Raw genomic sequence first — 27794 nt, 5'->3', positions numbered from 1 at the left:
AATGAAGCTGCAGTCTTCATTGTTTTGTTCAAACAGTTTTGATGTTTCATTGTCCCTCGATCAATCTGTGCCTGGAGGGGGATCAGCTATTGACCAGGAATGCATCAGAGTGATGTGCAGAGCACAAGATATTCCTCAAAAGCTGAAAATATTTCATTTAAAACACTCATTACACTTCAGGTCCCAGACTGTGAGCAGACTCTGTTTATCATTTTTAATTGTGAATCTTCCCTATTCAGAACTAACATCTCCCAAATTACCTTAAAATGAGCTTCTTCCTAGACAGATTTGTAATTTATTTGCATCACTTGTTTATTCTCTCTGTGTAAGTTAGACGAGGGCATGGGTTTTAGCACAAGCAAAATGCATAAAGTAGAAAACATAATGCAGCATAAATGCCACATAAATCACATTGTAAAGACAAAAGCAGATTTCAAACATCTGAATTACTGAGTGCTTAATGTGGAGTGTAATCTGTGTTGTGGTTTATGCTTGTTATCTGGAGTGTCACACAGAGCAAAATGTGGGGAATTTCCCTCTCTTCCAACAGTGGAGGATAAAGGAAGGTAATGGAAAAAATGCCCAGGAAAGAGTTTTTCCTGCATTATAGGTAAATCCCCAGACAAATGTCTCCTTTGCTGCTGGGAACTGAGCTATATACAGAAGTAGTCGATAGAAATCCCACTTGAGTTCTCTTGCTCATCACAGAGTGAGCAAAAGGCTGCTCCAAAATGCAAAACTGTCCTTGAAAAAACCTCTGGTTCTCTCTCAGTCATTTCTTCCTTTGCACTGACTGCAACCTGTGTATGTCCCCCTTCTCCAAGTCCCCTCACATCCCCCACAAGGGTCAGGACATTTGCAGTGCTGTTTTCAAGCTTCATCTCTCTTAAATTGTAAATAGCAGATAAAATCTCTGGCTTCATAGATTTACACTTCGGATGGACAGGAAGGAAACCGCGTGCGTTCTCAGTAGCGTTCAGGTTTTTAGAGATAAAAGCTCACTCCTCTGCCTGCTTTTGTGTTCCTTTGCCCAGCCCGTGCCTCCCAGCTCGAGTTGCTTCCCATTTTCCTTTGAAAAATCAGGTTCTAGAGGAAAGACTTTTTAAAAAATCAACCTGTTTCCCCCTGCGCCTCAGCGATTGGTCCGAGAAAATCGCCCAGCCGGGCGCGTCAAAAGGGAATAGCCTGGGCTTAATTGTCAGCTAAGTCTCCCCTAATCCAGGGGAGCATTTGAGATTCTGCCCAAGCTCCGGGTTCCGGCGGGTGCTGCTAAGGGCTGTGGGTTTCTCTCCCAGCCTCCTGGCTGCTGCTGCAGCACCAGGCAGCATAGCTAATGCAGCTCCAGCTCTCCCCCCGCTCCCCTCTCTCGCTGGCTCTCCCTCTCCCTCTGCTTTGATTCGATATGAACAGACTGGGAACTCCGATGCGAGAGCGAAAGCTGACATAACTCTGCAGATGGCTACGTTTGGATGATACACCTAGGGATTTGTCTTGAAGAGGAAGGTAACGTTTAGATGCTAATGTTTATTTTTCCCTTGTTGCCATTTTTCAGGGCTGCCGGTCCCAAAGAAGAGCCCAAAGTCGGTAAGCACTTTTCAGCTACTATTTTTTGTCTGTTTGCCTGCTTTGAAGGAGAAAGGCATGAGTTTGGGTTGTTTTCTTTGTGGGTTTTGGTTGTTTTAAGTTGTCTTGCTGTTGCAACCGTGATTACCTTGCGTGGCTCCTGCTGCATGGGGAGATGAAAGAGGAATGCAGTACGGCGGGGGGACTTGTTTGCAAATAAATCCTCAGGTTTACAGATCCTATTCCCTGACAGATTGAGCTTCTCTGTCATTTAACTTACTAGGAAAAAAAGCTATTGTTTCCTTTTGGAAAGATGGGAGGCTCCACCTTCTTGCCAGATAGCAATTCCTGTTGGGTGCTTATGGGCACCAACCTTTTCCATTAACTCCCTGAGTTTTCTTGAGTACCCTCAGCTGCATTATTAACGGAATGGGAAAGCATGCACCTTGATAAAGCATGAATGGAATCTGATTACAGTTCTCCAGGAATACAGTTAGTTGTCCAAGCACTTGCTCTGGAGGCTTTTTCACGCTGAGCAGAATTGTGCTGTAGGTGTAAGAAACCTTATTTTTCAAACAACCCAACAGAGCAGCTTTTTCTTGTCCCTTCTGATCCTATTTCCATGTAAAGCTGTTACCTGGATGGCATTTTAGCCGATAGCAGAGAAGCTGTGATCTGAAGTATCATTAAATCTCTGTGTGTAATATTCTGGAAGAAATTAACACGATTGCTATGCAACAACAATAAATGTTTTATTTTTTAAGGAAATTGAATACCTAAAGCTTGAAAGTTAAAAGTTATCGAGAGCAAGAATGGGAATAGATTTATCTCCCAGTAGCTTTGGGGAAATAGAGAGAGTGAGGTCTTTGCCGTGCTGTAAGACGATGTGAAACTTCACCGACAGAGTCCCCAGTGGGTGCCAAAAACTGCAGCTGGGCACAGCCCACCCACCTCACTGCAAATCTGGGCGGGAGGCTTATGAAGGGGCTGAGCAGAAGGCTCCTGCTTTTAAATACGAGTTCTCTGTTCATCCAAAAAGAAAACCCTGAAATAATTAATGTGATTCCGATGGCTTAGGGCAGCGCTGATTAGAGTCACGTGAGCCCAGGCCTCTACCACTGTCAGCTCACATTAATGTTGGGAGGCAGAAGCATGGGGTGTGCTCCCTCTCAGAGCACGTCAGTCCCCTCACGCTCCCTTCTGTCACACGAGGAGATTATTTCAGCCTTGGGTAAGACAGAAGCGAGTGTGCGGAATACGGATGCGTCTGGCGCGTTTCTTTTCTCTGCCTGGACTTTTTTTCCTCAGCCAAAGCAGGAGGGGCTGCACTCCATCCCAACTCCGGCTTCTAGCATTCAACCCGCCTGGATCAGTGAGTCTGGGTCTGTTCAAGGTGTGGAGGTTCCCCCTTTGCCACACGCAGGTGCAGCGGGTTCCTGCCGAGTCAGACACCTCTCTGCTCGGCAGCCACGCACCGTGAAAATCTGAGCAGCATCTAAATCCGTTGTCAGGGTGATCCTGCCACTGTGAACAAAGAGACTGCTTGCAAACAGGGGTAGCCTTGCGACAGCAGATTTCTCCCTGCTGTTTGCTGTGAGGTGGTGGTCAGCCTTGGGGAAGCAGTCCCGTTCTCTCCTGTTCCTCTCCCAAACCCCTCTCGCCTTGCCTTACTATGGCTCCAGTAATTTTTACTATGGCTCTAGGCAGTGGTGTTGCCTCTAAAGCAGGGGATTCAGAAAAAAGCAGAGCCTGCTGTTTCCCCCTGCCTGCACCCTGGCTCATTTACATCGGCAATTAGCAGCGATGCTTTACACTGCCGCATTGTGTGGCAGCTTTAATGACCGACAGCTCCTCGGAGGGGAAGAGCAGAGCACGTCGGAGCTGGCACATCCTTCATTCCAGGCTGAGCACTGAAACCTGGAGCAAAACACATTGGAGCCCCCCTGTGCACAGGAGGAAACTGTCTTTGGATTTTCTGGGATGGATTTACACCAACGACAGAGCTTGTGTGACCAAGGGTATGGTCAATACTTAGAAGCAGCAGTATTGCCAAACACCTTCCTTCCTTGGTTTAGTTGCTGGGCTGCTGCTCCTCTGCAGGGTGGGGGAGCCTGGCCCTCTTGGACAGGAAGATTCCCACTTGCTCTTGTCCTGCAAGGGAAAGCCAGGCCTATCCCATTGGCACATTCCCTCTGGGATGCCATCTCACTGCACCCTGCCCTGGCATTTCTCAGGGCTGGCACTTGCAGCTGTTGGGTGAATGTGGATGCTGCCACTGAGCTGTGCACCCAGGGGGTGTCCCCAGCCCTGCTCAGCTGGCTGTGGGGCTTGTGTTGAACGTGGTATTCTGTTTCCTCCTCGACCTTTAACCCACAGAGGAGGAATGTTTCCAGCATAGCTTGATTAATAAATTGAGCTACAGTTAGAGGACGGCATATATCCAGGTGGGGAGCAATTTGGCCAAACCTAAATTCTGCTCATTCTTTGTTTCTTTCTTCTGCATCAGTGAAGACATGAGCTCAGGTCTCCATCCTCTTCCACTTGGCTCAGCACAGTGACAAGCCTCTCTTGTTACCTCCTAACCTTTCCCAAGGCCCAGACACACTCCTGACATGCTCCATGGCTGTCTCTTTCTCAGACAAACCCTATTTTTAGCTATCAGCCCCAATCCATACTCTCAAAAGGGCAGCTCCATCCTGTTGTATACCTCCCAGCTGGGAGGACGTGTTTCATCCCCCTGGAGAGATTTGTTAGTGCTGAGGCTGTGACAGTCTCAAAATATTTTTCTGCCTTGAGCTTAGTTTTTCTGGGCTTCATTTTTCAGCCTGTGTGCATCTTCTGATGAGCATTGCTTCTTTTGCTGAGCTTTGAAGGAGAGTTTTTCAACCTTGGTGGAAGAGCCAAATTAGTTAAAAAAAATGTGCAGCCATTCTTAAGACTTCCAAGTTCTTTCTTCCTCCACACCAAGGACATGATCACAGCAGCTCTTTATGCTGCTAGTTTGTTTTTAGTTTCCCATTGACTCTTTTTTAGATAAAAATGGATAATATTTTTGTGTTGACCATCTGGGGATTTACGCTTCCAGCGTGCAAGTGCTCTAGTGTAGCAATTTCCCGTGTAATTATCCTGGTGTAACATGGATGAAAGCAAACTTTTTTTTTTTTTTTTTTTTTTTTCTTCTCGTTGCTTGCATCAACATACTCCACAAGGGGGCAAAGATTTCCATTTCCAGCTCAGTTTGCTGTTGGTGCCAGGACCAGCTTCTCCAAAACACTCAGCAAAAAAAAAACCCTGCAGCTAGATCATCAGAAGAGCAGATCACTGCAGGGGGAAGGAAGCTCTTCCAAAAATCTAGTCTGTTGGGTATAAATAAATACATTATCAACATAGCTGAATCGGGGCCAAAAATGCAATTCCTGTATACATCCTGTCCCTGACAAGAGACTTGCCACGTATTCGGGGTGGCTAGGCAGCTTTTTGTCAGGAGGAAAAACTATTTCCCCAGCAGGAGTCTTTGTACAACACATCCCTCTTCATTCAGAGACCATATTTCCACCACCACCACCTAGAAACGCAGCAGGAGGGAACCACAGCAACTCTTCCCTCTTGCAGTATTCTGCCTGCAGAATCCTGTGCCAAAAAGCTCTGGTGTCCATTCACGCCACAGGCCATGCTCCCTGCCACCCTCTCCTCCTCTGCTGAGGGTTTCTCTCTGCCTGACACAGACAGACACAACTGCTGCTAATAATTAGCATCCCAGCTCTGCCTGCAGCCATGTCTCAGCTGGGCCACGGGCCTCAGTAGTTCTAGCAGTCACTGTACAAAGTAACATCTAATTACTCTTTCATTTAGCACCAGTGACAAACCAGTCTCTGCTGTGTGGGTATTTGTAGCATTTTCCAGGCACTCAGAGACTTCTTATAAGCAGTTTTCCTCCTGTCTCTTTTTCAAACACAACAGCTTCCAAACTCGCTGGCTCATGTCACCTTTGTTGTTTTCTTCCCTCTCTGTAATCAGAGGACGATGTAGTGCTCAGTGTGGGCTTGCTCAGCCTCTCTGAGGGAGAAGCTGCCTCTCAGGTTGGCAGATGCAGTGTCTGTGGCTGAAAATGGGCTTGCACACTGCAGAGAAGAAATCCTGAAAGGCTGATGTGTATGCCCTGACCACTGCTGCCCCCACAATTGCAGTAATTGCCCCCACAGCTGCACTCTGAGACATCTGTGTCATGCTGATGTTCCTCTTAACCTCAGCCAGTGGGGAAAGAGCAGCTAGAAAATACTTTCTTCCCAATGTTATGTTTTCTTCGCAAAATGAACACTACAAAGTTGAAAGAAAGATGCAGGGAAGCTGGCACAAGTCACACATCTTAGACCTGGGGCTTGGGTAGGGCATGACAAGCTCCAGCCTTCCACATACTTTTTTTGTCATGGCTGTTATACAGTGGGGTTTTTTCTTATCACCTCTACTTAAGTTTGCAGTCTGCCAACATGGACTCAAGGTAGTCATCCTAGTCTTGATTTCTAGCCACTTTTGGTCAAGAGTCTTTCTGGCAAGCTATTTATATTTACCACCAGCTCTGGAGAAGACCACAGACCCTGGAGGATCTAGGGGTGCTCTTGCTGACTTAATCATGGGGCACTGAATTATCCTTGTAGCTACTGTCAGAAGTCAACACGTTTCAGCTGATGTGCTTTACTTTGCATGGAAAAACCTGACCAGCATCTCAGGTGAGATCTGGACCACCCACTCTGCAGCAGTCTGTCACCAAACAGCCCCATGCTCATCTGGCCCTGGTTTAGCTGCTTTCCTGCCCATGTGTAAGCTGGAACAAGTCAGAAGATGGAGAAGTCCTCTTTTCATTGCTGTATCATCAGCTCATCTCTCTAAAAAACCATCCACCTTTGCACTTAAGGCACAAGCTTCATTTGGGCAGCCTGAACCCTGAGTGGGATGATCCCTGCAAGTCCTGCTGCTGATGATGTGCATGTGAAAAGAAGTTTACCCCCAAACCTTTTTGGCCTCATCTGATGATGTGAAAGTTAATTAACATTGGCTTGAATTAATTTAATTGCACATATTCATTATTTCCATGGTTATCTGTTCTTCTCTTCAGCCCCTAGATAAACATGATTCAGGCTTTTTGTAGGAGTTAGTGTTTGGAAAAACAACTGTCCTTCTGAAGTTTTCCCTTTTTTCTTGCAAAATAGGTGTATTTGCAATTGCAGCTCTAGCTTAATTAGAGGTGCTTTTACTTGAGATACGCTGACACTTCCATTTTCATCCCTGTTATGAAACAGAATTCCTGGTTTGTTCAATGTGTAGATCTTTCCTATCAAAAAGCGAGCGCCCTTTTTAAAGTTCAGACTTTGTTTCTTTTTAAATCAGAAAATTTTCAGAAAGTTCTCATCAATTCCTCAGGGGCTGGCTATAGCTTTGCATTTTAGTCCCTCTACTCCTACTTCTGTAAACCAGCTATTTCCAGGGAGATTGGTCTGTTCACAGGATGCTTGTAGTTATTTGAGTAGTTTGGCCAAACAAACAAAACAATCCAGATGGCTGGACTGAGAGTTGTAAAGTGTTTCTTCTTTATTTTTTAAATTACAAAGGAGTGATTACCCACAGCATAGATGTTTTAAAATGGTCTCATTTAAAAACTGAAGGGCTGCATGTGAATTAGCTTCTTTTACCACTTAAAAAGCTAAAAATGTTTGAAATTGTTTCAGATATTTGTATTTGAGAGTCTGCAGATGAGTAATCACAGCAGGTATGCTTTCTCCAAAATTGCTTTAAAGGACAAAGGCAATTTCACATTCTAGTCGATCAAGGTATTTTTAAAAAATGCTGGTAGCAGATCATCAACTCGAATGTAAGGCTGCAAGGTCAAAGTCATTTGGGCTGTTGGAGTTTTTTGGGGTTTTTTTCTCAGTGTAAACCTAAAAATGTTTGCAAAAAAAAAAAAAAAAAAAAAGGAACTCAGAAAACCTTATTTTTAAGACTCAAAAAAGAGGGCACTTTGGCATGGTAACTTTCTTTGTAATTAATTCAGCCTTACTACAGTGGAGCACTGGATGCCTGGAGTAGTTCAGAATAAAGGAGTGGGTCCCCAGGCCTGTGGGCACCTCAGCTCCCCATGCTGATCTGCTCTCTGTTTGCCACTGGTTTCTCTCCCAACCCTTAGTTGGTTTCCTATGGAGAAGTCCTTGAAAGCAAGCAACTCTTATTACAATGTTTTTGAGTACTCTCTGCTCACTACGTTTTTGTATGAGTTTTCTTGGTGTGAGTGGCTGACCCTTTTTAGCTAGGAAATTGTGGATGTTTTAAAAACAACCTGTAGGATGTGATCTTTTCAGCCACACTCTGCATCACAGCAGCCCCAGGAATGTGCCAGTTCCCTGTGCCAGGGCAGGTGGGAGATTGTACTTGAGTTTAATGCCAACCCAAGGTCATCTCAAACGAGCATTAAAAAGCATTTGCTGTACAGTTTGGGGAGCTCTTGTTGAGGGAGGATTTTGCTGCATAATGAGTAGTACACATCCTGGCCATGCAAATGTGACTTGTGCTTCATTTGAACACAGTGTTGGGAAGAACTATGTAACCTGCTTAGCTAAACATTGAGCGGACAGAGCTCTTGACATACTGCTTTGGAATAAGCCTCAGAGTTAGGGAGATGCATTTTTTCCTTTTCATTGAAACAGGGAAATCAAAGTGCAAATAGACATTTTACACATCTGTGAAAGTCTGTTGTAGTCCTGTGGATGCTCTGGGAAGCAGAGACATGAAAGAGGTGCTCTGTTGTCCACCCCCTTGTGATGTGGGTGTTGCAGGAGCTGCAGAGGAAGAGTGATCTTTCATAGTAAGGGCTGTGCTTGCATCTTTTTCAAAGGAACTTGTTGAAGTTTTCACACAAGCTTTTCCTTTTTCTTGCGTGCTCAAGTTAGACCCTAATGTTACCTGAATAGAAGGATGTTGAGTTTTTCAGCCTTAATGAGGAAGAAAAAAGTGCACTGAAACTAGTAACCTGTAATGAGTTTTGGTTTTATGTGTGAGATAGAGAACTGCATATTTTTTTCTTTCTGTGATTAATGACTTTGTATAGCTCTTTCTGCCAGTCCCCCTATCAAAATCTGTCATCAGGGAATTTAACTGTACCCAGCATTAACTGGTGGCAGCAAAACTGTGATTTATATATTTACTTCTGTGTGTGCAGAAACCCTGATCAAAGACAGAGAGGAGGAAAAAAAAATAAAAAATGATGGAAAACACCCACTCAAAGACCAATAACCGTCTGTTCTCTCTCTCTCTTTCCACTCGCTGTCTTCCTTACAGCAACCACTTGAAAGGAAAGACAGCCAAAACAGTTCTCAGCACAGTGTTTCCAGCCACCGCAGCGGGCACACCGCTTCCCCCGTGCACAGCGCGCAGGTGCTGCCGGACTACACCCCCGCCGAGCCGCTGCCTGCAGAGCAACCGGACGGTGCTGGGCAGAAGAAGCCAGATCCATTCAAAATCTGGGCCCAGTCCAGGAGCATGTATGAAAGCCGACGTGAGTATGAAGCAGGTGTGGTTGCTAAGGCTACGGCTCTGGCAGCTGCTCTCTGTATATTTTCTTTGCAAGAAAAAAAACCAAACCAAAACGGATTTTTTTTTTTATTTTCGATTTCTATTGGAAGTATAATGTTGTGATTTGATATCTGTCAGTGTTGTCTGCTTGATAGACGTGCAGGTTGTTCTCTGATGAGGAATGAATTTAGATCACCTTTTGGAAAGGGAACTTAGACCAAAGCTTAGTACAAAAAATCCCTTTGAAATTAAAAACCCCCATCTCTACTAGTTCTTATTTTGCTTTTGAATTAGGCTGAAGGAGAATTTACAACTTTGTTATTCAAATCCTGAACTCTTTCTAAGATTAAGGCTTGTTGTCTGATATGCATAGGAATTTCAGTAAGGATGAGAAGTATTTAGGTTGCTAAACTTCATAGCAGATGAAGATGCTTTCCCATCTCACTCTGGGGAGGGAAAAAATCCAGCTGAGCTGTTTTACTTTGCCTAGAGTGGACGCTTTAACAATACAGGTATCAAATGCATATTGTAAGTGGCTTTTATGGCAATTAATAACAAGCACACTTGGCTAATAGTTCAGCAGGGCTTCGACTCTGCCCCAAGACTATAAATATGATTTCAATCAGTTTCTTCTCTGCAAACAAAATAAACACATTGGCTTTACTTTAATTGCACTGCTGAATTAAAATTGAATTTGTCAAAGCTTCTTAAAGAAAGAGAGTATTAAGTTAATTTTCAAAAGCAATGCTTACTTTAGTTGCAGAAAAAGGAGCTTCAAAGTCTTGGTGCAGTGAGAATATCACATGGAGTTTGATTTTATCCTGCTAACTGAAAACTGGTAAAATCTGTATAACATTACCCCAGAATGAAAAATGGTAGGACTTTTTTTTTTTTTTTTCTGACCAAATGAATCACTTTGAAATCTTATGTCCTAGAAAAATTAAATCATGAGTCACTGTTTCTTGGCTGAAGATGCATCTCTTCAGATTGAATGTCTCAGCAATGCAGTTTGTAGGTGTCTCAGCTTCTGTGTGCTCCTTACCTTTCCAGGGATAAGCTGTTCCTTATCCTCTGAGCTCTTGGCCCAGGTCATGCTGGTCTACAGAGAAATGCATTGACAAAACTTGCACATGCATCTCATTGAAATAAGAAAAAGATGCAAGAGCTAAGGGTCAAAGCCTCTTCAGCCCTGCAGAGCTCTTCCTTCTCCTGCCCAGATGGCCAAGACTGAGGCTGTCCCATGGCACAAGTGTTACCTCTGTTCTGCTTCTGTGATTCCCATAGGCACTGTGTTGGCATTGCCTCTGACCCCCTGCAGCTACTTAGCTAATTTCTAATTAACTGTTTAACTCATACTAATTAGCCATTAGTATCAGCTTAGCAGACTTAACTCCTGCCTGTCTTCCCTGATAAAACCTGAGGCTGGAAAATCCTGAAGTGCCCAGGCAGGGAGTCACCCTTCTGTATACACCTCCAGCACCATGTGCTAAACTCTCCCTCTTTCCTCAATGGCTACAGGTATCTTGTAGAGGTTTTATTCTTGTCTGTGATAAGAGCCCTTCCAGAGGCCTTTTCACTGTCTCTTGACCTGCTGGCATCCCACACCCCATCTGTCCCCATGTCACAATCTTCTCTCCTTAGCCCTTTTGCTAGACTGGGATCTGCTACACCCCTTCAGCTTCCTTGTCTCACCTTTCCACAGTCCAGCATCTCTGTAGTGGGACTGAACCTTTTCTGTTGCTTCAGTCCTTCTGCCTCTCCTGCTAGATGTGTCTACCTGTTTGAACATCAGTGTTTTTCTACCACCTTTTTTCCCCCCATTTCCTTTTCCTTTCCAGGAAGATGTTTTCCAAGATTTCTTAGTTTTGTAGATAGAGGGGTTTTGGAGAATGGGAGGACTGTGATATGGTTATGTCTCCTTGTAAGCATGTGCCACAGAAAATGTCCAAAAGCCTGTGAATTTCTGACCCTAAGCTGGAGTAAAACATTCCCTGGCTATTCAGATGCACTTTTAACTAGTGACATGGCTTTGCTGTGCCTAAAGGAAGGTGAAGAAAACCAGGAAAGGTAACATCTTAAGAGAAAAGGCCAGCTGCACATGTTCTGTCTCCCTCATCTCAAGCTGTGACTGGTACTTCTGCTTAGAGGTCAGTGGTCAGCTCCTTCTCCTTCCTTCAGTTCCTCAGTGATAAACATGGATCATCCCTTTGAGACTCACTTCCCCCTGTTGCCCAAGCACTGACTGGATGGAGCTCTCCTGACTGGAGCACCACAGGCAATGGGATGGGAGAAGCCTTTCTCTGGGTCTTCAGTTTCACTGTCTGTCTGCTCCACATGTGCTGTTCTTTGTTTTCACCTGGCTGCAGTTCAGTTTAACTACAGTGTCTTTCTGCTGGCAGTGATACAGCCAGATCGTTGCTCTCTTTACTTGAGCACCCATTCCCTTTGGCTTTGGGACTGACACCTCCTCTCCCATGGCATCCATAGCTTTGGGTGCCAGGTGTGACCCTCTTTGTATTCTTCTGATGGAGGTGTGAGAACTAAATCAGTAATGAGCAGCAGGAGGTTGGAGGATGCCCCCCTAGTGCCAGTGCTGAGATTGGCTGATGCATCTTGTAACTGGGGCATTTGGTGGTTCCTAGAAGCCCCCACTGCCTGAGGAACTCCAGCTCAGTTCTCCCAAATCTCTCTCCTGCCCAGTCCAGGACTTGCTCTCTGTTTATTCATGGCCATAAATTTTGATAAATGTGAAGATTATAAAATATTCTTTTGAGAGGCAGGGTTTTGAATCCCTAATAAGTGGACTGAAAAACAGCAACAACTCTTTTAGCTTCCTCACATACTTCAATTCAAAAAGACAATTTTAGAGCATTGGATCATCCTCAGCTTTTTATTTTGTCCCATTTGTGAAACTGTTGAGTATAAAGAGAACATACTGCAATTTTTCAAGTGCAGTTGACACAAAAAGATGAATTCATTAGCCATAGCCCAGACAGAATATTTTTTCATCTAAAAATAATAATATAAAAAAAGTTTCATTCAATGTATGAATACATCATCTTTAGGATGTTTCTAAGTAGTACTGAATCTATAATGACCACCTACTGCCTTTTTCACTGGGAGTGCATTCCACTGTTATTAACATTAATAATAATAATGTAGATATGGGAAGCACACAGGGAACAATTTAATTTTTCAGAATTGGTAAAATGCATTTTTCTGCATTCTACCTTTATTTATTTAATTAAAAAAAAAAAAAAAAGAGGCTATATTTGACTTATGTGGCTTGTCTCACTGAAGCCATAGGTAGAGCAGAATTTGGTTCAAAAGTGACAGATAACCCATTATTTTGTAAAAACATGTGGTTTTTGTTTATCCAATGCATCTTAATATCAGAAAATACTCAGATTTTATGGGAGAGAGCCACAGACTTTGTGTGTTTGGGGGGGGGAAGACAAATGAAGCTAGAATTAATAATGCAAAGCCAAGCAGTGATTCCATAACTATGTCAGGGCTCTGGCTGAGTAGCAGCAGATAAAAACTGCAACGTTATTCAAGAAATGGAGGCTACAGTTCCTTCACATGGAGCTTCCCTGGGTGAGGGGAGAAGCCTGCAAGGTGCTGAGTGCTCAGACTCCAGTCCAAGGAAGCTTATTTCCAAGCTGTAAACCCAAAGGGATGCTTGAAAGCTAAGGCTGAGTTCAAATGCTGGCCTGGAGTCATGATTCTTTGCTGGATGAAGACTTTTGAGAATAGCCAGCTTTGTGCTGAGCAAATCTGGAAACAAATCATTTGGTAGCAATAACAAATTCACTCTGTGCTGGTGCAAAGTTTTAGCTGCCTGAGCATCTCTTTATGGGTAGCTCGTAGCTGGCAGTGGGAGTTGTGTATAGATGAATCAGAGAGAAGGACAAACCCTTAAGGTTTAAACACAGAAGTGGTTCCAGGAATGAAACACATGAAGTGCACTCAGTCAGAGAAGTGGTGACTGTGGAGTTTATCAGAGAGCCACAGCTCTGGAATCTTGCACAGGTTTATTGAAAATACATTTTTGTAATATGCTTTTTGTTTTTCATCGTATTATCCAACTTCCTTAAAGATTAACACAATCTGTTGTGAAAGTTTTCTCATGTGGCCTGATTGCTTTGCAAAATACCGTATCCTACATATGGCCATCTGTCAAAACAGCAGTGACAAAATGAATTAATCTGAATTGCAGATGTGTTAATGAATCCCTTTGAAGGGCTTAAGCATTTAATTAAAAGCAAAGCAGAACACGATAGATAATTTTTGAAGCTTTTAAAATATTCCAAGTTATCAGTAATATTTTTTTCAGGGACATAATTTATTTGTTAGGATTTCCTCTCCCCAAATCTAATTAAAATAATACAATCAAGCTTTGACCTCACTGTGTAGCTTTCACTCAACAATTGCATAGAAGTAAAAATATCTGTACAATGTTACCAAACATTAGATATGTTCTCTCTAAGGCAGAAAATAGTCTCAGGAAATTCCAGTTGCCTTCTGATCAGACTGACTTTTAAGAGGAGAGTTAGGAAAAGCCCCTTGGTAGGGTTATTCCCTCTTATTTTATTGATAGGAGAGAAAGTTACAGGCACAGACCTGGGCACACGGATGTGTCCATGCCCTTATAGATTGTCCTACTAAACACCTGTAGTACCTGCAGGATGGGAAAGAAACGGAGAGACAGAAAAACTGGAATTCTCCTGCAGTGGGATGGTTCAGAAAAGAGGGATATCCTGCAGGTACAGAATCTTGTGAGATTTATGGCTAAATCAGAGGACTTTTCAACACTGAAATGCTCCATCAACTTCAGTGAGACTGTTCACTCTTATTTTCAGACTTGTCCTTATATACTTTGCTGAATCTGAGTCTTAAAACTTTTGTACTTTGCCAGTCTGTGAGTCACTGGAAGTGTTGCTGCCTCAAATGAGATAGTGACTAAAGCATGCTGATTATTTTTAAAGCCATCTTTTCTTAAAATTGATATCACAGTGGGCAGATATTTATTTTTTACAGCATGCAAATAATTGTTAAAGTTTGTATACGAGGATTTGATTAAAATGACCTCAAATTAAGCACTGTGTTCATTGTTCATCACCATGTCTTTAGAATTTCTTATAACCTTACAAGATATTTGCATTTGGAAAACCAACTGTCATGATAGTAGAAATATTTTTATAGAGAAATATTTTAAAAATGTTCTCAAGGATATTCTGTTGAGCAGGAGAAAAAAAGTATTACTTAAAATATACCTGCATGCATGTGCATATAAATGTATGAATTCATATGTGTATTAATATTCACATGTAGACAAGCATAGGCAAATAGATGTGAAATTATATCATAACCCATGGTAGCTATAACCTTAGAAATTTATGCATGGAAGCCTAACATGATCCATAATGTCAAAATTAATTAAATGAACTAACAAGAAAGCAGATACATTAAGCTTTGCAAAATTGTAAAATTAATATTACAGCTATGTCACCTTCGCCTGCAACTGGACTGAGCAAGGGTGAGAGAGAGAGAGAAATCAATTCCACGAGTTTTGGAGAATGTAAGACTGTGCCAAGAATGTATCTGTGTCTTGTGCTGTCTTGTTCTGGTGTCACTGCTGCTCTGGGGGGGGGGGTGTTCTTCATCACCAAGGGTGTCTGGCAGGGCCATGTGCCCAGGTTAGCCACGAAGGTGCAAAATCCTTTGGTTTACTGTGGTGCTGGCTGGCAGTGGATTTCAGAGGTGTGGGTTGGGGTTGTCATGATCCCATTTCATTCATGAGTTTTGCCCACGTGGCTCATTGGCAGGGCTGTGGCACTCACCTCTCCTTCCATTCCTCCTCATGGCCCCAGCAGAACTCTCCTTACCACTTTTGCCACCCTCTCCAGATGCTCTGATTTAATTTAGGAGGAGGAGACTGGCAAGTACTACCAATTTGGGCTACGTCCACATTTTTTCAGAAAGAATCAGACACACTTGAGATCAGGTCAAGGCACAGAGATGCAGTGAATGGCTCCTGGCAGCTGCTGAGCATTGATTTTCAACAAAGTTTCAACATCACTGTGAGATTTTTCCTGTAAGGGAAGTCACTCCTCTGCAGTGCTACCAAATAATGGAGAACCTAAGGTAGTTTTCCAGCATGGAAAGCTTCAGGGCATCCCCTACCTCAGCTGCCTGGAAGCACAGAGGTTAATGGAGTTTCTGGGGCTGTGCTGGTCAATCACCATCCTGCAGAACCAACACCAAAAGCGGTACAAGGAGTTCTGTTGGGGTTTACCACTACGTAAATGTGTGTCGTCTGTATGTTTGTTGCATTTCTGTTTCACCCCTCTGTAAATCCTTCCAGCAGAGGGAAGATTCCCTTAATGACACTCATTGCTTCTTTGGGCTTTTCTGTTTGTGTTGCATTGGTCTGACACTGCTGTGACACCTCAGTTTGCTGCTACCTCCAGCAGCTGTTCAGTGGTACCTGGTACCCCAGCCAGGAACAGACGGCATCGCCCCGTGGTACTGGACAATTGACAAATAGGAAGGATTGAGAGATGCTGAGGAAACAGGCCCATGCTGAAGCTCTCTGCAGAAGCCATTTTGCCTCTGACAGATCCAACACGTGCTATTAATTGGTTGAGGGCAGCCTTTGCCAAAAAAAAAAAAAAAAAAAGCCTGCAAAATGTGGAGAGATGCTTCCGAGTGTGTCTGCTCTTCGTGCTCCCCTAGCTGAAGGAAGTGATGAACACCAATTAATTCATTGTTTAAGTTCTGCTGTTGTGCCTTCAGCCAGCCTGCCTGAGCAGTTAAACCACACAGGCTTCCAACATGTTCATCACCTGAATATTTTGTTGTATCAGGACAAAAATTAGCCTCTAGTTCAGTGAGGTAATGTGCACAGGTCTTATGCTTAGTTTGCATCTGCAAGCTATCAGGATGGAAAATTATGACATGTGAAACCAGTGCTATAAACCGGTTGGAATGGAAATCTCAAAGCAGACATCTGTGACTTAGCATTCACCTGTTCTTTTCAATTTTACTGTTCTCTGGTCTTAAATTCATAATACATTTTAATCCTATTGAGTCACTGAGGGGAGAGCATCAGAGGCAGCCAGAAGTCCCAACACTGAAAAGCACCAGATGACGGGACCAAAACCTTTGTGCAGCAGATGCTGACAGTGTAAAATGCAATTAGGGCCCAGCCAGACACTCAGACGTGTCAGTGGGAATCAACCAGTTTATCTGCTCGTAGATACAGAAAACCAGTGTAGCTTGTTGCATCCCATATCTGTATGTGCTTATTTAAATTGCATTCATGAATGATATGCTTTGGTTTCAGTAAAGATCTAGACAGCTGACTTGTAAAGGAACAGCTTTTTTAATCATTAATTATAAATTTGAGGAGGGGATCATTACAAAATTAGTCAATGTTACAGATACTAACCAATAAATATTAAATGATCCTGAAGTTGTCTTCTGATATGATTTAATGTTAGCAATTAATTTTGCATTTTTTTTAAAAAAGGGATGAAAGCCAGCATAAGTTAGTTTAAAATATTACTGTTCGACTGCACTTCAAGGTTAGTACTTCACTGTATGTAATATTCATTGTAAAAACCTTGCTGGTGCATACTAATGAGTAGGTAACATTGAGCTTTTTTATGTTTCCAGCTGGTTTTATCTGCTCAGTGGTTTTACAGAGCCTGTACAAGAGCAAGTGAGAGTCAGGAGAGCTGCTTTGCTTCCAGTGGAGCTCTTCTGTTTTACACCAACTGGGGATCTGTCCCCTAGTTATTTAAATCAGTGTCAGTAGACAGATAGCAAACTATGCTTATGAAAGTTAATTAAACAGTAGAAGTCATAACAAGTGGCTCTTTTGTCTCCCATGAAAGAGGAGGCAGCTGTATTGTTTCTGGCAGAGTGGTTCTCTGTTGTACACATTTATTTATTGATGATTTCGAAGAGGCTCTTGCACTGGGTAATGATGCTAATGTTGATGGAAGAAAACATTATAGTGATAAACAAATGGCAAATCAAAATTAAACACCTAGAAAGTGGAAACCTCTGTGTAATTTTCAGTAGTGACATAAATAATAATCCTGTAGTATTGAAACCTATAAAGGTTCTTAATTGTGTCTAAAATTTCAAGACCACTGGTTTTAAAGAGTAAAATGTTACAGAAGATCACTCTACATTTATGTCATAGTATCCCTGATTTGGTTATAAAGGTGTGGGGTTTTGATTAAAAAATACAATTTTCCTTCTTTCTCTTCAGTTCCAGATTATCAAGAGCAAGATATCTTTCTATGGAGAAAGGAAACTGGTTTTGGATTTAGGATTCTAGGTGGAAATGAGCCTGGAGAACCTGTGAGTACATTTAGGAGTGGTCTTGTTCTAACTTGTGACTCCTTCTAGAATCACAGCTGTAGCATGTCCAGATGTGCAGAACTGCACTATAGCATCTCTGTTAAAATAACTAGTAGGTGATGTGTTTATATCCTACAACTCCTCCCCATCTTCCATTCAGAAACCAACCTAAAATGTCAAAAATTGAAATGGATTTGGCTTCACCTGGTATTCCCTGTTTTTGTGGTAGCCCAAATGAAATCACATAGGTCTGAAATTGCCTGGAGACTGAGGAAAGGAAAGGAAACCTGTGCTGGTCAGGTTTGCAAATATTTTCATCTTCTGTTTGCTTAATTCCTTCCTTGAATGCCCTTAACATGCTAATCCTAAATCCAGTTCCTGGGGATGGTGTCAAGCTGAAAATGCATGGTCTTCACTCTGTTGCATTGGTCAAAGCTACATAGTGGCAGCATAAATTTCCATGTATTTCCCTGCCATAATAATTTTTATTTTTTATGGGACTGAGAGGCCATGGATTGCTCTCGTGTTAAGAGTGACCCCACAGAACTCATTGAAAATAAACCAAGACTGAGTTGGTGGATTCAGAGCTAGTAAACCCTAGAGGAAATTTAAAGGACAATTCAGTCTTAGCTGATAGTCGTCCCTGACAGGACCCTCAGTTCTTTTAACCATCTTCCTCTCTGGCCACTGTCTGGTTGAACACTTTTCCTAAGGCTATCATCAGAAGGAATGGAACTCCTAAAGAAACAAGATGTCAATTTATTTCACTTTTGCAATGTGGCTTCTGTTCCTGTGGAGCTGCTTTCGCCAGAGCCACTTCCCTGACCAGCAGACATTTGTCAACAGTTTCCCTATTAAATTGGGTCTAACTACCAGCGTCCCTTACTTCCAGCTGGCTTTTCAGCTAATTCTAATTTATCAGTTTTTTTCTTTTTTTTCTTTCTTTCTTTCCTCTCTCCTATTTGTGCCAATTCCTCAGATTTACATCGGTCACATTGTACCGCTGGGTGCTGCTGATGCCGATGGCCGCCTGAGGTCGGGTGATGAACTGATCTGTGTGGATGGGACACCCGTTGTGGGGAAATCACACCAACTTGTTGTCCAGCTTATGCAACAGGCAGCCAAACAAGGTCATGTCAACCTGACCGTCAGGCGCAAAGTGGTTTACACAGGTAGGTTGCAGTGTCTCTCTGCAGGGGGAGATTTTCTCAGCAAACGGTTCAGAGAACAAAAGCTTCTCCTTGTAATGCTGGGAAAACTCAAGGGATGTGGTGTTATTCTTCTTTTGGCTATTTTTAGTCTTTTTTTTTGTTCTTGATCAAATGTGTCTCAAATATTTTGTTTCCAGTTAAGACTCTCTTGCCCTCATTTGGCTTCTCCAGTCTTCTCGAAGGTTTCTGATAAAACGGGGAACTGTTCAGTTGCAATATAACATATTTAGGTGGATTTATGCAGCAAGAGACACTGCCTAATTGCTTGTGTCTTCTGTTTTCTTCCTAAAAAAAAATCTGTGCTCCCTTGTATCCATCCTTAAACTGGGAGTGAGGGAAAGGATGCTGGAGAGTCCACAGGAGGGGAAACAAAGGCAGAGAGTGAGTGAGGGTGTGATGGCCATCATCCCAGGCACAGGATAACCTTCAGCTGAGGTTGCACCATGCAGTCAACTAACTGCAGGATGGGAAACTGAGAGTGTCATTGGTTCTGGTAGCACAGGGTGTGTATGTTTGTTGTAAGAGAGGTTTCTGTTGGCTGTGTTATTTTGGGTGTTGAGCAGGCACTGCACAAGTGTTTGGTCTAAAAGGACAGAAAAGAAACACAGAAACACAGAGATGCAGAGAGAAGTGACATTGCCTGGTGGAACCCAGATTAGTGACACCAAAATGTCCTGATAGCAAAGAAAATGAGTGCATGCTTATGCATGATATTGGAGAGGATCACTGGGTGTTGCTGTTTCTTGTGAGTCCCTTTAGGGAGCTGGAGAGTGGGATTTAGTTTAGCTCACTTGTTCAAAAGAAAGGACATTACATAGCTTTTCAAGTTTAGGCATCAGCAGAAAAATAGGCAGTGATGTACTTTTATCTTAAAGAGCATCAAAATAACATTCAAGTTGAAAATTAGGCCTACAGTAGGAGCTAGGATTAGAGCAGTATGTCTAAAATAGCTCCATATTCTTATCTGGGGCTGAGCTCCTTCTGCACAATATTAAATCAATGTTCATTTCTCATTTCTTTCCTTCTTCCCATTCTGAATTAAATGCTGGGTTCTGCCTCTCCTCTAATATCCTCTCTCATTCCTCACAAAGAGCTGCCAGTGTGAGAGAAACTTTAGCAGATGAGCTTTGGGAGGAAGGGGAAGGGCAGCTGGATTTTGGTATCGTTTTTGTGCGTACATTTACTGCCCAATTTTACAGCCTCCAGGCTGGAAATTACCATAAAAGATTTAGATTCATGAGAGATCTCGATAAAAACCCTTGATATTTCATTCAGGGGAGTGTTACTCCAGGCCAAGCTATTTCTGAATCATTTCAAATGTGGACACTTACTCTTGGATAAATTATTCAGGATCCCTTCTTTCACCTTATATTTGCAGGCTTTTAAATTCCAGCATATCTTTTGTAGAGAAGCTTCTTCATGATTGTTGTCCCTTTTTCCTCATCTCAATAGAAGGAGATTGTTCACCTTAAAGGGTACTCCATGCCTCAAGATGCATATAAGAGAAGTTTATACTCCTGTATTTTTAATACTTAGAGTACTATGTATTTAGTACATACTTGAGTATATAAATGCAGATGGATACTGCTTTCCAAGAGTATTTTAAAGTTCTTTCTCTGTGCATCACAGGTTTAGATTTTGTTTGGCATCCATTTTCTTTCTCATTGCTGCTTCAGCTTAATTTTGATTGACCAAATTGGAGGAGTGACCTGGTTAGTGGAGGTGGCCATTCAGGAGGGACAAGTGCCATATGCTTCTCTCAGCCACCCAAATGGTCTGTGGAGAACTGGCTGAGTAACCAGAAGCTATTGTGGGCCATAAGCTTTAACCTGAGGTTGATTCAGGTGAAAAAAAAACACTGTGCTGGGATGTAGGCATGGGGGAGCTCTCCTGATTTCCCAGCAGATGATGGCTTAGCTGCAATATGCTCCAGCACTTCAAGAAAGACATGTTTGAGTTGGAAATAGCCCAACTGGAGGGAATCCAGAGGACCAGGGAGACTAAGGAGAGCTCTAAAAAACATGGTCCGAAAGGAAATATTGAACAAATTGGGATTGTTTAGCCTAAAACAGAGAAGGGGGGGAGGAGGTGTTAAACTCCTCAAGACTATAAGAGGCTGTTGCAAAGAGGAAAGGAATAATTTCTCCATATGCCTGCTAGATAGAGCTGGAAATAATAGCCTTATGTTGCAGCAGGGAAGATTTAAGTTAGATATTGCAACCAATAGATTGCTGGGGAGATATTTAACAGCAGATTAGGCAAACATCTGTCAGGCCTGACAGTAAGTGTAGTTGGCCCTGACTTGAGCAGAGTATGGACAATGCAATTTTTTGAGGTTTCGTCAAGCCTTGTGGTAGCTAATTAAATTTTGAACTAATACCATTTCCAACTTCAGTTGCTGTTAAAAACTTGTTTAGTATTAATGTTAATAATGTTTCATGTTTTCTGCACTGGCTGTGCCAGGCTGTACTAATGATAGTTGCTGGTTCTTCCATCCAGAAAGCTTGGTTTACAATTTGTTTTGCTTTACTATATGTGGTTATTATTATTATTTGGAAACCACGTTGATCAAAATCAATCATTGATAGCATTGAGTTAAAGAATACACAGGTGCTGAGTGATGGGTATTTGATGTTACTCCCTCCTCATGGCTTATGTGCATATACCTGGCTGTTCATCTATAACTCAAGTAGTGATGTGACATCTAAAGGAGGCACCTCTGAACTAATGTAGTCCAGGTTTAAAGTGCCATAGAGCATCCAAGCACACAGGACTGCACTGGTTTAGCCTCACTACTGCTGTAGTTTGGCAGCAAAAGGTTTTGGCTATGTGGTGGTACACTGGAGAGGACAAATATGTGTAGTCAGTGCCATCACCAAACAGAACTATTGGTGGTGACATCTGAAAGGAAATGGAGCCCTTGGTCACTGAGGCCATCATTTATAGGTTAGAATCACGGAATCATCCGGGTTGGAAAGGACCTCTGAGATCATCAAGTCCAATCCTTAATGCACTGCCACTATGGTTCCCAGATCATGGCACTGTCTGCCATATTCAGTCTCTTCTTAAAAACCTCCAGGGACAGAGAATCCACCCCCTCCCTGGGCAGCCCATTCCAATGCCTGATCACCCTCTCTGGAAAGAATTTCTTCCCAATATCCAACCTACCCCTCTCCTGCAGAGCTTAAGCCCATGGCCTCTTGTCTGACTGGGAGCAGAGCCCGACCCCCCCCTGGCTCCAACCTCCTTTCAGGGAGCTGTAGAGAGTGATGAGGTCTCCCCTGAGCCTCCTCTTCTCCAGACTGAACACCCCCAGCTTCCTCAGCCCTTCCTCACAGGACTTGTGCTGGATCCCTTCACAGCCTCCTTGCTCTTCTCTGGACCTGCTCCAGCACCTCAATCTCCTTCCTGAGCTGAGAGGCCCAGAACTGGACACAGGACTCAAGTTAAAGCAGATGGATTTACTATAATTTTCTTTTTTTTTTTTTTTTCTCAGTGGATGGCACTTTTCAGACAGTCTGGTTTGTTCTGTTTTGTTGTTTTTTTAACTCCTCAGTTCCCAAGGCAGAGAATGAAGTCCCATCCCCAGCCTCCTCCCACCACAGCAGCAACCAGCCGGCCTCGCTGACGGAGGAGAAGCGGACGCCTCAGGGCAGCCAGAACTCCCTCAACACTGTCAGCTCGGGCAGTGGCAGCACCAGCGGCATCGGCAGCGGCGGTGGCGGGGGCAGCGGGGTGGTCAGTGCTGTGGTGCAGCCCTACGACGTGGAGATCCGGCGTGGAGAAAATGAGGGGTTCGGCTTCGTCATCGTTTCGTCGGTGAGCAGGCCGGAGGCGGGGACGACGTTCGGTAAGTCTTGGGGTTTCTTGTTGGGTTTTTTCGTGGGTTTTTTTTTTCCAAACCTCACCTGGAATGAGAGGCAGATTTGAGGGGTGCAGTGTGGGGAGCTCTTGAGTTAAAAGTTGTGAGCCTGCCCTAATTCGTGGAATTAATAGTTTAATTGGAACCCGAGTCTTGGTAGGTGGTTGCCTCCTGGGTTTTGTTCAGCATCGAGCCAAGAAAAAGCAAAGTGAGAAATCCCAACTTGAAGAGCAAAATGCCAGCAGTGGCAATTCCTGGTGCTCCCCGAAGCTCCAGCTCTCCTTGCTAGCTGGATGCCTTTCTGGGGTTTGCTTTTAGAAGAGCATCCAGGGGACCGTCTCCCGGTGATGCTGTTTGCTAATGCAGAAATAAAGCAGGTGAAGTGAAATAAGTCTCCTGGTGGTGGAACTGAGCCAGATGATTTAAAAGCAGTAATGCTTAAACTGATTAACTTCTCCTTGGCAATCAGGGTTATTCTGGTCCTTGTTATGGAGTGAGCATGGTGATAGCTGGAAAGTTTTAATTAATAGTGCTTATGGTGAGACATGAAATGGAGAACACTGCTAAAAAAACAGGATGTTTTTTGACCCATTCCACCTTTTCCCCAATCCATTTCATCAGAGAAGGGCAAAATGAAGTTCAAGCAATATCACACTTAATACCCTGCCCTAAAAGAAGTGATCATGGTTTCTTTCTGAAGAGAGTCCTTTCTGCTAGGCAGACACCCATTCCCAGGTGCTGCTGCAAAAGAGGTGTACAGAAGCTGGCTCTGCAAGTACATACATAATGGCCTGCTCTGGGTCAGAATTGTCATTGCAAGGGGGAAACCAGTCACAGATGATGTTTTGTTCCCTTTCCATCTCCTCCAGAAGGGCAAAGGTAGCATCCATTCACACTCTGTAAGGGAAAAAGGTGTTCCATCCCTGTTAGTATGCAGCATGTGACAGAGATAGAGGGGGAGAGGAAAGACAAGGCAAGTGCTCTGGCAGGCTTTCTTTTCAGAGCAGGGTTGGGGGTTGAAAACCTGTGCAGATCAAACATTCCTGGGGCACACTGGTGCAGGGGGCAAAAAGTGGCCTTTCCCCCTTTTTTCCTAGGCTTTTTTCTCTGGATTTTCTGCTCAGTGCCCATCGGCAGTGCCATTGCTGTAAATCAAGATCCTGGTATTGATGTAGAACAGGCCATTTCTAACACTATTTTAGCAGTCATGGCAGCAGGGATTTTAAGGGGAAATATCTAGTATACATCTGGTGCATTGAGCTCTGTCTGTTCTCAGGTGCTAAACTACCTCACACTGTCCTTGCTGCTGGAAGCTGTTCTTTCAGAATCAGTGTTCTGGAGCCAGAACACAGCAGTGTAATAATGTAATACAAATTAAATTGAACTCTTCCTAAACCAGAGAGCGAGCTTTTATCTTCTGGAAGTGTTTGTAAATGTGTGTAAAATAACTGTGTGAAGTCTATGCTCTAAATCTTTTCTGCAGAGAAACCTTGACCTGAGATTGTAAAGAGTTACATTTGCTTTTAGCCCAAGATAATCTCTAACTGGAAATTTTCTATGCAGGGGCTCCTCATGGAGATGTGTTGATCTGTGACTGTTTTTCCTTTAATTTTTTCAAGTGTATTCAGCCTTTTCCTAATACTCTGCATGAGATGTGTTCCCTCTGCTGTGTGGTGCTTGCTCTGGACCTGCTTTGTAGGTTTTTTCTTTCATGGGTAGTATTTAGAGATGGGCCAAACTGGTTCTAAAACCTTGGTCGCTTTGGTGTGGGCTCTGTCACCCGTGTCCAGTGGATTGGACAGAGTAAGAACTCATTTCAAATACCCTCAAAACAGCCTTTATACTGGATGGGTCTTTGTATTTCTAGAGAGAGAATCTTTCTAACATTACAATAAAATAAAAGAAGGAAAAAAATATCCCCCCCAGTGTTTGCAACTAAGATTAACACTTTCTGCCAGTTTTCATTCTGTATTTCCAATCTTGCTCTCTCACCACACTTTCCTTTTCTTAGCCATTATTTTTAATGGTCTTCTAGTGTTGTCACGTGTACAGTAATGTATATCTCTAAAACTACTAATCAAATATAGAATACAGTACAGAAGGGAAAGTGCATCTTGAGGGTGAATGTATTGTGGATGCAAAGTATGAAATGACCTCTCCATATACCTCATAGTTTTAACCATGTGCTGTGTGCCCAAAGGCCTCTTGCCATACAAAAGCCCTAGAGATTTATCTCAGTGTATCCTCTGTGTCCCAGTTATGCATTCTAGGGACAACACTGTGTTTTTGGGACAAATAATTGTATGACAAGAGAGTTTTGTCTCCAAAACATGTTCATCCTAAAGTGCTCTTGCTCTGTGTCAAGATATCTCAATGGTTTTGTGTGTGATTTTAGAGGTATTTAAATGAGGAGGTCCTCATTCCTGCCCTGCTCCCATCCCAGTGTCATTAAAGGGGAGGGTTAACAGGGGCTGAGGTGGATGCCTGCACCAAACAGGTTGCCTTTATCAGTCTTGGCCCATCTGTAGTGGTCCTGTACCTTCCCTGGTAGTACCTTTATTCATGATGGAAGAAAACTGTTTCATGTTGCTTCCCCATGCAGCACTGATAGATTGGGTCCTCGTGGTAGAAAGGGAGTTGGAACTCCCTCCTAGGCTTAGAACGGTTTTATCTTTCTAAATGGAGAAAGAACAAAACATTGGCAGAAGCTTAAACAGCAGCTGACTTAGAGAAAGACCAGAGGTGCTGACACCGATGTAATCTTGGAGGAGGAAGGTTGTGGTTTTTATAAACAGTTTCAATTTTTTTGGTCCAAAATAAAATCGGGATTTGGGTTGTGATGAGGCTGCCAAAGTGCAGTTGCAGTCTATAAAAATTTCATTTATTAACGGAAATCAAGGGGGGGGGGTTGAATTATAAACCAAACACCTTTTTGTAAGAGAAGTTAAGTATTGTGCAACTCATACTAGTTGATTGCCAATGTTTTGAACACTGGCAGCAGAGCTATCCTATAATAACTTTTGCTTGATGCATTAATTAATTAACCCTTAACCTTCTCTTTCCCTTTTCAACCCTTTTTCTCCTTTTCCCCTTCACCATATTCCCACGTGTGTAAACAATTAAAAACAAAAAAAAAAAACAAACAAACCACACCAAAACCACAACCACAACCCCCAAAACCAATACCAAAGCGGGAAATGCATGTGTGGCCATGCCTCACAAAATAGGTCGGATAATTGAAGGGAGCCCTGCAGACCGCTGTGGGAAGCTGAAAGTAGGCGATCGGATCTTGGCCGTCAACGGGTGCTCCATCACCAACAAATCCCATTCAGACATCGTCAACCTCATTAAGGAAGCGGGCAACACCGTTACCCTGCGCATCATTCCAGGAGATGGTAAAGTATATGTTTCCTGCTGTCTTATCTCACCCCCTCCTGTTGTTTTTTTTCCGGGGCTTTCTTTGGAGCGGTGAAGTCACGGAGAACTCATTTTCCGGTCCCATGTTGGGATTGAGCAGTGAGGGGAAGTGGTTGGTCTTATCATAGAATCATAGAATCATAGAATCATAGAATCCTAGGGGTTAGAAGGGACCTCGAAAGATCATCTAGTCCAACCCCCCCTGCCAGAGCAGGGCCACCTAGAGTACATCGTGCAGGAACGTGTCCAAGCGGGTTTTGAATGTCTCCAGTGAAGGAGACTCCACGACCCCCCTGGGCAGCCTGTTCCAGGGCTCTGTCACCCTTACAGGAAAAAAATTTTTTCGAATATTCAACTTGAACCTCCTGTGCTCCAATTTACACCCATTACCCCTTGTCCTATCACTGGTCATCACTGAGAAAAGCCTAACTCCATCTCCCTGACACTCACTCCTTACATATTTGAAAACATTGATGAGGTCACCCCTCAGTCTCCTTTTCTCCAAACTAAAGAGACCCAGCTCCCTCAGCCTTTCCTCATAAGGGAGATGTTCCACTCCCTTAATCATCTTAGTAGCTCTGCGCTGGACTCTTTCAAGCACTTCCCTGTCCTTCTTGAACTGAGGGGCCCAGAACTGGACACAATACTCCAGGTGCGGCCTCACCAATGCAGAATAGAAAACACTATCTTCCATAGTGTTGTTTTTGTTTCTTTCTGTAGAAATGAGAGTGCGTTTTGTTTGGTTTTCAAAACGGGGAGGTGGTGATTCTACCTTCAAAAAGTAGTACTCTCTTCTAGAATTTTCCTCTGCTTCTCTCCGTAAAAAGACCTTCTGTCATTTTGACACACGCCTGGGTGCACTTGGTTTGATTCTTAGGTTGCTAATGCAGCTTCAGAATATTTGGGAGTCACTTGTTAATACGTGGGATTCCTGAAGCTTTGTATGTACATAAGCAGGCTATGGAGTAAAGAGATCACAGGAAGGGATAAACACTTGGTCGTGTTTTAAGCTGTTTGAAAAGAAGATTTGTTTTTATTCTGGGAGTGAGCTCAGTACATTTTGAAACGACTTTGTTAAATGGTGATGGCTCTGGAGCTGCTCTGTGCTTGCAGCTGGTTGTTGCAAGAGTTACCCCAGAGAGGATCTCACTGTGTCAGATCAGAACCTGCAGGATCCCTGATAATGTGCAGATGCTTGGTACTGGTTTCAGGTCATCGAACTATTTAATAAAAATATGGATCAGCGTTACATATCAGTTTCATTAAACTGATTCCTAGCTGTGATGCCAAACAGGAACAGAGCAGAAATGTATGTAAAGTATCTGTAGCAAAATGAAAATTGCTCTGCTTCTAATATTTTATTTGTTTGTTGTCTTCCTCTGCCGTGGAGGAGTTCATAATGAGAACTCATTAGGCAGAAAGCTTTTTACTTGCTCTCTTTTTAAGCTGAATCCACAGGTTTAAGAGTTAAAGGCTCAGATCCAGTGCTAATGAGTATTTCTTAGAGTTCGTAGAGGACATTTTTTGCGTTCAGTTAAATATAGACAAGCTATGAATAATTTTGAAAGAAAGGTTGAGAAAGTGTGGCTTAACTGGTACCTGTAAAGCAGAGTTAGGGAGTTGCATGTTGGGATTTCCAGTGAGAAGCATTTGGTAGTTGCCAAATCTTGTACTTTCTAATCTGAAACCTGGATTTGGTTGCCCCACAGAGCACACCCATGTTGTTTAGTTATAGAATAATAAAAACAGGCCAGGATGAGAAATGATCAAGTTATAAGTGACTTCTGTTTAGGATGATCTGTTTT

General features: G+C 43.1%; 1 protein-coding gene across 18 annotated transcripts in view; it reads left to right on the top strand.

Moving 5' to 3' along the window:
* Positions 1–27794, top strand: part of MAGI1 (membrane associated guanylate kinase, WW and PDZ domain containing 1) — a 331771-nt gene that overhangs the window by 291297 nt on the left and 12680 nt on the right. For 10 of the 18 annotated variants that reach the window (XM_030458153.1, XM_030458142.1, XM_030458152.1 and 7 more), the window contains 7 exons: positions 1553–1584; positions 8890–9106; positions 14627–14704; positions 17408–17499; positions 18479–18671; positions 22267–22560; positions 25764–25967. In XM_030458153.1, the coding sequence (XP_030314013.1) occupies positions 1553–1584; positions 8890–9106; positions 14627–14704; positions 17408–17499; positions 18479–18671; positions 22267–22560; positions 25764–25967 (1110 nt within the window). The remainder of the gene's footprint in view (positions 1–1552; positions 1585–8889; positions 9107–14626; positions 14705–17407; positions 17500–18478; positions 18672–22266; positions 22561–25763; positions 25968–27794) is intronic. The other 8 variants (XM_030458150.1, XM_030458149.1, XM_030458156.1 and 5 more) reach the window with 3 other exon arrangements.

This window comes from Calypte anna, chromosome 12 (assembly GCF_003957555.1).
Source record: "Calypte anna isolate BGI_N300 chromosome 12, bCalAnn1_v1.p, whole genome shotgun sequence".
In the NCBI taxonomy this organism is placed as follows: Eukaryota; Metazoa; Chordata; class Aves; order Apodiformes; family Trochilidae; genus Calypte; species Calypte anna.
The sequence above is the reverse complement of the archived record's forward strand: the minus strand, read 5'-3'. Positions and strand labels throughout refer to the sequence as shown.